General features: G+C 36.3%; 1 protein-coding gene across 4 annotated transcripts in view; it reads right to left on the reverse strand.

Moving 5' to 3' along the window:
* Positions 1-9483, reverse strand: part of TTLL12 (Tubulin tyrosine ligase-like 12) — a 23700-nt gene extending 14217 nt beyond the window's left edge. The window contains exons 1-6 of one of the 4 annotated variants that reach the window (XM_086530772.1): positions 9463-9483; positions 2140-2270; positions 1703-1890; positions 1198-1349; positions 708-860; positions 39-119 (exon numbers count right to left, since the gene is read on the reverse strand). In XM_086530772.1, the coding sequence (XP_086386898.1) occupies positions 39-119; positions 708-860; positions 1198-1349; positions 1703-1890; positions 2140-2270; positions 9463-9468 (711 nt within the window). In that variant the 5' untranslated portion in view covers positions 9469-9483. Of the gene's footprint in view, positions 1-38; positions 120-707; positions 861-1197; positions 1350-1702; positions 1891-2139; positions 2314-5635; positions 5977-9462 lie in introns of those variants that run through there. The other 3 variants (XM_086530769.1, XM_086530771.1, XM_086530770.1) reach the window with 3 other exon arrangements.
* Between the last annotated feature and the right edge of the window lie 517 nt (positions 9484-10000).

A 10000-nucleotide genomic window follows, 5' to 3' on the forward strand; every position in this document is an offset into this window, starting at 1 on the left:
CATAGACCATGTAAAGGACTTCTTCCACTGCTACTTGCCCCATCCTCTGCGTCATTTTGTGTGGTTCTTTGGTCTGCGCGTCCTAGTTGCTGGTAGTGGAGCTCAATCCTGGCTGTGTCCTAATACAAATATAATAAAAGAGGGATGTTCATTTCCAGGATCTGAGGATTTACCATTCCATGTTGTTAAAAATACCCTCTTTTTTTATATTTGTTGCATGTTGTTAGAGGGAAGGGGACAGTTTACCTGTGTCATTACCCAAGGGACAGTTTACCTGTGTCATTACCTTCCTCTTTTCTCATCACTGGAAAAATCCAGTAAAAATTAAAAACAAGAAAGTAGAAGACAAAGAAATTAAAAAATCACTCTTACATCAGTAAGCAAAGATAAAAGCCTCTCACCCTTGTATTGGATATCTAACTTGAAGGAGTGGCTTTATGTAGATTAGATTTTGTTTAATGGCAGCATACCGATAAATTGTTGTTTTTTTCTGTAATGCAGAAACACTAAGACAAACTTATTCATCACTGAATACCACAGATCCATTGTCAATCTGCAAAATATATTACATTACCTATCCAATTCCCTTTCTTAATTAAGGACTCTGAAATATTTCATATGAATCAATAATTTATAAAACAGAAAATACAACACACATACACCAAAAACTTTACAAAAAACATAAAAAAAACACACAAAAAAATTACCTCAAAGAAATCAGTTGGTGGTTCTGTCTGCTGCGGATCAACATGCGTCAAGTCTACAGGAAACCAGGGAAACATCTGGGCATCACGGGTGAGAGAATCGACTGGAGGCGTCTCTACAAAGTTCCTTGTAACCTCATCACCTTCTTCAACATCCTGGTATCAATGACACATACTTCTAATCTATCATTCATAAACAAATGATTAAAAATAAATTATCATTCAATATACAGAGTATTCTACATTCCAGTCATATATCTTATTCATTTCACCAATTAATATAGCACTAAAAAAATATGTGCACATAATAATGTCATTAGTCTTCAAACTATCAAAACACCTTAAATTTATTGAATAATAATTAACATATTTATCAATGGATAAATAGATATATCAAAACTCTTCATGATACCCTTGGAAATTGCTTCATACACTGACATGAATCTTATACACTGAAAAATAGCGCATACTAGTAAAAACAAATAGACCTTACCTGAATGGGGAAAAGCAAGGAGTAACAACACTGATGTGGAGAATAGTAAAGAGGAACAACCCTAAAGTTTGGCTCTCCACAGTGCTGGATCCGCGCGCCAAACTCATCCATGATATACCACACGGGAAGGCGTTCTTCCGGTGTTTTACCCACTGAAAATATATTGATTGTTATACTATATCCATTCCATTAGTATTAGCAGCAAAGGTTTGTAGGTACATGATTATGATAAAAATACTTTGTAATTTGTTAGAGATAAGAATTCCTTATGGAGTTGTTGTTTTTTTCTTAATAATTGTCAATATTCAGAAACCAAACATCAAAGCTTTCATTAAAACTTAGAAAAGTCTTGGAGAGTTGAAGTCTATGGAGAACACGAGTTATTCCTTTCAATCCATTTTGTATTAGTGCTTTCAGAAAGCTAGATCAAACTACAATCTTGCAAATGGCTGAACAGTGAAACAGATTTGGATAGAAGGAAAAAAAAAAAAATCTTAGCACATACCAAGACTGTATGTATCACAGAATTTCCACATTTCCTTCAGAACTTTCTCTACAAATTCCTCCCTTGTATTGTCTTCATTCGGAATGTCCATAAGGGCCACCATCCTCTCCAGCAAACCAGGGATCTTGGTTAAGTGCTGCCTTGCTTCATTGGCACTGAACGTCCAAGCATGATCAATCAGGAACACACTGTGGAAATGGAATAATTTTATAAGCCTAACATTTCTTTATTAACCATTATCCTTTAAAAAAAACTGGGAAGTGGTTTTAGTTATGACAATATAATATAAATACTAGGACTGTATAATGACTGAACTTTCCATCTACAACCAATAACCATCATATCAACATGTAGGCATTTATCTTTACCCATGACCTTCTACTTCCCTACTTTAGTCCTCTTTCAAAATACATAGACCTAATATCAAAACTACTAACCTATCTGGATCGCTTGCTTTCATGCCATCTTGCTTGATGACAATGACTTGCCACAGAGGGTCCCCTTCTTCATGTTCCTCATCTGAATACGTGAGTTGGCAGAGCTGGAAATTTTCCCCAGCATCGTACACCTGCAGATATGATGAGTGTATATGCACCAATGATGATACAAAACTGGAAGCATTTATAAAGCATTTTAGGGACAATGAATAGGGTCAATTGGGGACAAGAGGAGAAAGAATATTATCATCCAAACCCAAGACACATCACATACAAAACTAGTATGATCTTCACTAATTAATGTTATACAATTATCAGGAAAAGAATTTCTTCTGACCATAAATAGTTATTTACATTCAATCAACACATTATAATGCAAAGTCTAAAAGATACAGCAGTGGTATTTAACCCATTCGCGCCGGTTGACGTGCTGACACGTGGTCGAAAAACTGAAACGTCCGCATTAGAATGATAGATTATTCTTAGTACAATTCGATTTTCATACTTGATTTGTCTTAGCTACTTTAGTTTATCCTTCTAAATAGTAGAAAATGGGATATAACGTAATATGAATGACGTCTCAGGTACATACGTAATCTTGATTACGGCATGGTGATTTCTGTTTCTGATTTGTTGAATATGATGATCTGAGTCGAAAGACTATCGTAAAATCAATTGTAATTGGCCGAGGAATAAAAAAAAAAAAAAAAAAAAAATTATATAACATCTTTTTGTTGCCCCACTAAAAGAAAATGACACTTGAAAAAACATTGCTGTTACTTGCATTCACTTGTATGCACATGTATGGTTGTTCATATTCTCTTTCTTTTCGTTTAGGAAGAAAAAAAAAATTGAAAAAAAAAACTATGTTTGTTACCTCACTAGAAGAATGCTTCCACTTCCCATTGGTATTACAACATAGGAGTAAAGAATATGGAAAAAGTTCAATAGAATAACACTAAAAAAACAGTGCTATAACATCTTTTTCGACTGATATACATCCTCTGAACATAGCACTACTTTCTACACATGATTACACTTTAGACGCAATCACGCAAACCATAAGGATAGGGTGGGTGAAAAACGCTCTGCGAGCGTCAGAGCGACCGCGCGCAGCGGGAAAACACCCCGGCACGAACGGTTGCGCGCTTGAAATCTTCCCGGCGTTATCGGGAGTAGGCGAAATTCCGCCCCGGCGTGAATGGGTTAAGATGCAACTGATATTGCCAAATGGTAAACACTGATACAAGAAAACATCTAAACATCAAGTACTATTAAGATATGAAAGGAAAGAAAATACAGAAAAAAACAATTACTAAAAAGTACTCGCAGAGCAGAGACTCAGACCTTAGGTACATGAGTCTACAACAAAATTATCTTATTTATCTATTCTAACAAACATTTTTAAGCATGGTTTACACTGGTATTGAATCAATTTGATTCATTGCAGATCAATAGACAGATCCACTTTACCATTAAATCTTACCAATTGGTCCCCTGTTATGAATCATCATCAAATCTAAACTTTGATATCAAGAGACATATATGGCACCTCAATGTAACAGCTTACATTTAAAGCATGGAAGATTAGTTAAAGGAAATATCAGGTAAAGGTATACACAAAGGGTTTTCTGTGATAACATAAGTGGTGGACAAATGACAGTACTACCACTCAAGCATCATCTGCATTGTTTACATTAGCCTGCGAGAATATCTTTCTTCTACTTCTCCGGTGTTAGATCAACATGGCGCTAAGATATATTGAGAGATCCATGAACTTCTTGGTCATTTGTTTTGAGGCATCACATTTTCAATATTTTCCTCAGATTCAAATACAAAATTAGTCAAATACAATTAGCACTTTTTAGTTTTAATCAGTTTCCCAACTTTCAATTCTAGATAGTCATTAAATATTTTAACACCCATGTAATGTATGATTTTGTGAGAATATGGGTCAAGAACCACTGCACTAGGACATCACTGGGTGTGGCAAGGGAAAAGAGGATAATACAATTCTGAGTGGAGAAGAATGTGCAAAAGGACAATATAACTGTGCATGTGCATATGCATGTGGCAAGAGAGAGAGAGAGAGAGAGAGAGAGAGAGAGAGAGAGAGAGAGAGAGAGAGAGAGAGAGAGAGAGAGAGAGAGAGAGAGAGAGAGGAGAGAGAGAGGAGAGAGAGAGAGAGAGAGAGAGAGAGAGAGAGAGAGAGAGAGAGAGAGAGAGAGAGAGAGAGAGAGAGAGAGAGAGAGAGGAGGAGAGAGAGAGAGAGAGAGAGAGAGAGAGAGAGAGAGAGAGAGAGAGAGAGAGAGAGAGAGAGAGAGAGACTCGAGTTCCAATGTGACAGTGGGCGGGGCAGGCTGGAACAAATTGGTGCAAGGATGAAGTTGTCAAGATGAAGTTAAGGTGTTTGGAAAATGTAATTTCAGGGATTCGGACTCATGATATGTACTTTTCATTATGTTATTATGATCATGTAATCAAGTTGTGTTTTGACTTGTGATAAATATAGCTATTGTTCATTCGTTTTCTTTCCTTTTTTTTATATATATATCTCATAGTTTTTAGATTCTACTTTTTTTGATCTTGCAAATTATACTTACCATACATTATTAGTGAAGAATTAAAGGGGCAGATTCATAATGTATATTAAAAAATACCCAACACATGAAAACATTATATCACTCTGTGGAACCAGCTGTGTTTTGTCATAACATATATATAATATATATGGAAAGTATGGCAACTGCACACCCAAGATTTGTTTTGTTAGTCACTGCATACCTGGCTGAGTTATGTTTAACTATTAGTTGAAAAAGACATGTCTGATAGAATAGGGTATGGCATTTGTGTGAATATAAATAAAACCAATAATTGTAACAGCCTATTTTTAAAATTAGCAATACTCTTCAGAGGACTCAAAGTAAATCTTTATTAGAATTTTCAATTCATGAATTTTGTGCAAAACATAGATCTCAGCATGAAGTGCCATACCTTCCATACGGGTTTATCAAAATGCTATAGATGGTCAGTTTTGCTCACTCTACATGTGATTACAAACATATTGAAAACTATATAAAAACAAACAAAATTAATTGATACATTAGCATAATTTACTTATCATACTAATGTATCTATTAACCCTCTTAAACTCTATATTTCAAAATACTGATGAAAGCTTAGTGTTTCCCCTTCGGAAATATTGTTAAGTCTTGACGAAGTATATACCTTAAGTGAAAGGTATATGTTGATGAATACTGTTTTAATTATCCTGTACATTTTGATGATTCCATCTTAATTGGTCTGTGATTCAAACTGGTTTTCACGTCTAAGAGATTATCCGTTTATTGATTCAGCGAGACTAGAATCCCACACATGATTGCAAAGTAAATTGCAATGACTCACCCACATTTAATTTTACTTTTAGCCAATAGAAATATCAGAAGTTAAGTCTCTAAGGCTGAACATCTAATTCTTTTCTTCTTCTTCTCCTCACCTGTCCCTGCAGCTTCTTAAACACAGTTGGCCACAAATGTTTTGGCACACCCGAAGACTCGAGCTGGATTTTGTGCTGCTCCACGAACCGTTTTTCCAAACCATTAAAATCTTCCATTATGCTCGTGGATTCGCGGTGCTGCCGGTCGAACAAGAACAACACTTGATGGATTATTGATAGGAGTATCAAAATATTTTTTTCGGCGTTCCAGGCGATCGAAGTATGACAATGCAAGTTTGTGGACCGCACCCGTCCGTCACTCTGGAACCTCTGGTCGCACGAGGGTTTGTTTACATGTACCATAGAGGCCGCGGGGATCTTGCGTCTTATCTTCCGTTTATTTTTATTTTTATTTTAGCTTTTTTAGTTTTTATTGTTAGACTGGGATATCTATTATTAAGTCTTAGAGTTATTCCTTATTCTTCAGGATATCTATCAAGTGAAAGTATTTTGTTTTATGAAGAATTAGATGTAATTATTTTGACCCTGTTGTACTTAAATACTGTAGCTACTGAAATGTGCTGTAGATGACAGAACACTATTATCGGCATATCTCAAGAAGCTACCGTATTTGTACACACATGTAATAATAATGCCATAAAATAAACATGTAACTCGGTTAATACACACCAAATTACACATTCCTCAGTCACGAAGAGTTGGACTGACAGAAAACCTTTACAGTTTGGTATTAATTTTCATAAACGTTATCTGTTTCACTAAATCAAATTTAGTGAGAAGTGTTACCTTCTCCAAAATCTGTATGAGTGGTACGTCTGTTTTAATGTGCAATGACAGTGCATTATCAGTTTTTCACTGGCAGTAGGGAGAGTTTCACACTCGGGCAGTAAATTGTCTACAAAGGATTTATGGACCCCATTTAAACATTTAGGTTGTCTATCTCCCTCTTGCTACGGACCTACACACGCGCGCGTGTAAATAATCATGTATATGACTTCCACATCAATTTTAACGGACCAAGATTTCTTCGACCTCGTCAGTGATTCCATTGATCTTCATGTCTTCTCCGATATTCATCCAGCGCTTACACTGTCGCCCTTTCCATCTCTTCTTTTCACCTGCCCAAACCAGCTTAAACTCGCTTCCTTGGCCTTCTAAATCCACTTCTGCCACATCTTTGATCGATTCGTTTGGTTTTCTATCAGAGTGAGAGCTTTCTGTGCATGGTAACTCGATTCACTTCTTGTTACTTCTTCTACCCTGTCTTGGCGCTATCCCTCGCCGCCTTTTCGCTCCCATTTTGACTCTACGGAACTTCCTAAATACCTAAACTCATCACCGAAGGGGTATCCTTCATCTTGATTCCACTCCTTGCCCCCCTCCCACTTGCAATTGGTCAGACTGTTGCATTTTCCTCCTCAGCCCCTCCTCCTCAAGCTGCCTTGACACTTCTGAAGTTGTTTCTCCATCTCCTTTTCGGCTGCTGCTGTGATGAGGTTGTTCGCAAACAGCCCTTCCGAAAGCAGCTTCTCCCTGCAGCTGCATTCGGACTAATCCCGTCGATGACTAGAACAAAAGGCGGGGAACGTAATCTTATGTCTTGGTATAATCCAGTCTCAACTGGAAATTTCTGTTCCATGTATAGTTCCAGATCCTCCTCACAGTTCAATGGTGTTCTTGATGATGTTAATCAAATGACCCGAGGCGTTTTGCTTCCTGAGGCACCGGTAGATCAGTTCTCGGATGTCGTCTTTTTTCCAAGTCAACAAAGGTATTACATAGCCTCAGTTCTTCTCCAGATGCTTCTGTAGTTGATACAGGATGGAAACGGCTTCTCTCGTTCTAGGTTTATGTGTGAAATCAAACTAGCAAATGTTTTCTATATCCAAAATCTCCCCGGTATTCCTGTCCGATATTTTTTCTTCGATTGTCAATACCTGCTCTATCAGTTTGATTCCCCTGCAACTGCCACGAAACAAGATGTCTGTCTCCTCCTTCCATATCGAGAGGCATTTTTCTATATTAGTTTGGCCTAACGCTCTCTTACTATTCTTCCCATGGTTTTGCGTCCAAATCACTCCTTCGCGACCCAATTCCTTCAATCATTTAGATGGCTGTCTTGGGTGATCCTGCTGTATTTCTGATGGCTTTCTCAATAATTTTCGTGTGACAATCTGAATAGGTGCTTCGACTGGTACTTTTGCTTCTTCATCGTCGGTTTCTTTGTCAAGGAGATAGGATTTGGCAGAAATCCCCCTCCATCTCTAGCGGGTCTGTTGCTTGTCAAACAAGATCTTCCCGTTTCAATTATATTTGATGACTTTCATGGGCGGGACAATGATTACTTTGTTCCCCTTTATACGACCTCTGACATTTGTTGATTTCAGAAACCACGGGCGTTATGCGAGGTTTGTTTAATGACACCAGTGGAGAGTTTGAAAGAAGGATGAAATTAAAGTTATTTCTAATTATAATATCCCAAGCATAACGGAAATATCAAAACTAAATGAAATGTGGTTTACTACAGGATGGAAAGCATTTATAAAACTGGGACTGATCGTGAAAAGTTCCTTCCAAAACGCAGTTCATAGTCAATATGTATTCCCAGTTATGAGGCTCAGACGTGAAAAGAAATTATGGAAATTACGTCAAAAATGGGAATAAGTCTGAGAAATAGGATAAGACGTTTTCGAAGTGATAAAATAAAACTAAATGGAGAAGGGTTGAGCACATAGCTGTAGTGGATAACAGATGAAGGGAGAAATTGCCTGACAGGAACCCAAGAGATATTAAAAAAGGATAGATAGAAGTTGGAAAGATGATTTTTAATGCGAGCGATACATGGCAGGATTTAGGACAGTGCCAAAAATCGTGGAGGTGGAAGAGGGTAAGTGTTGTTCAGCATTGGACTAATGCTGCTGCTGATGATGAGTTTATATACATACACACACACACACACACACACACACACACATATATATATATATATATATATATATATGTATATATATATATATATATATATTTATATATATGTGTGTGTGTGTGTGTGTGTGTGTTCATATATATATATATATATATATATATATATATATATATATATATATATATATAAAATATATATATATATATATATATATATATATATATATATATATATATAAATATGTGTGTCTGTGTTTGTGTGTGTGTGTGTATATATATATATATATATATATATATATATATATATATATATATATATATGTGTGTGTGTGTGTGTGTGTGTGTGTATATATATATATATATATATATATATATATATATATATATATATATATATATTACATATACATATATCCGTATGTATATATATAAATATACATATACATATATGCGTATATATATATATATATATATATATATATATATATATATATATATATATATATATATATATACATATGTATGCATGTATACGTACATTATATATGCTTACTTGTGTGTGTGTGTGTGTGTGTGTGTGCATGCATGTCTGAATTTATACATACGCAAACTTCGTAGCTGCATCTATGTTCTGGTATTCTGTGTTGTACCTTTTCTTTGTGACCTAAGCATTGGTAATAGTGGTTATTGTTAAACTAATGTTGCATGAGCACACATATGCACTCTTACATGGATACTTTTATACATATGTATACACGCATAATTTTACGATTATGCAGCTTAGTCAGTATATAAACATGTTTACATAATCTTATATATAAACATGTGTATTTTGCTCCTGGATCCATCATGCCCTGTTTATCCCTTAACTGTTTATCCCTTTAAATGATAGTCATAAAATAACCGCTTTTCTTATTTAGCTATCAAAGTTCATCATGTACCTTCATGTGTCAGTTTGCAGTTCGAGTTCCTGTTTATCTTCTGACAAGTCATATTTTTTCTCATATGAGCATGTAACCCATGTTTAGCTTCGGCCAACAGTAATTTCTAGAACACTCTGCTGTACGGGGGCAGAGGAGGTGGTGAAAGGAGTGCCGCAGAAAGGAACATTTGAGTTACAGTGCCATCACTGAGAAAAGTTAGGAGCCGTTACCTTAGGCCGGGTAAACACACGCGACCAAAACATCGTAACAGAACTCTGTCGTGTGACAAGAACACCAATGTGGACCTCGTATCGTCACTGTGTAACACCCGAGCGAACATTTATGTCATGGGGTTCAGTTCCGCCTCGCCTCCCCTCGCCTAAATTACGTTTTGTTCGGTGCGGTTATCGCTCAACGATGATCGTCGAACGATTGTCTAGACTCTAGAGCACTTTTCTTTGTTTTTGAATGGGGCTGTTTTGCTTCGAGTGACTGCCGCTAGAGTCACTAACGATCATTGTTGTCTCCGAATAGTCGCACGACTGGGGATTGAATA

This window comes from Penaeus japonicus, unplaced genomic scaffold (genome assembly GCF_977035675.1).
Source record: "Penaeus japonicus unplaced genomic scaffold, GWHDUDI00000001_assembly GWHDUDI00000034, whole genome shotgun sequence".
In the NCBI taxonomy this organism is placed as follows: Eukaryota; Metazoa; Arthropoda; class Malacostraca; order Decapoda; family Penaeidae; genus Penaeus; species Penaeus japonicus.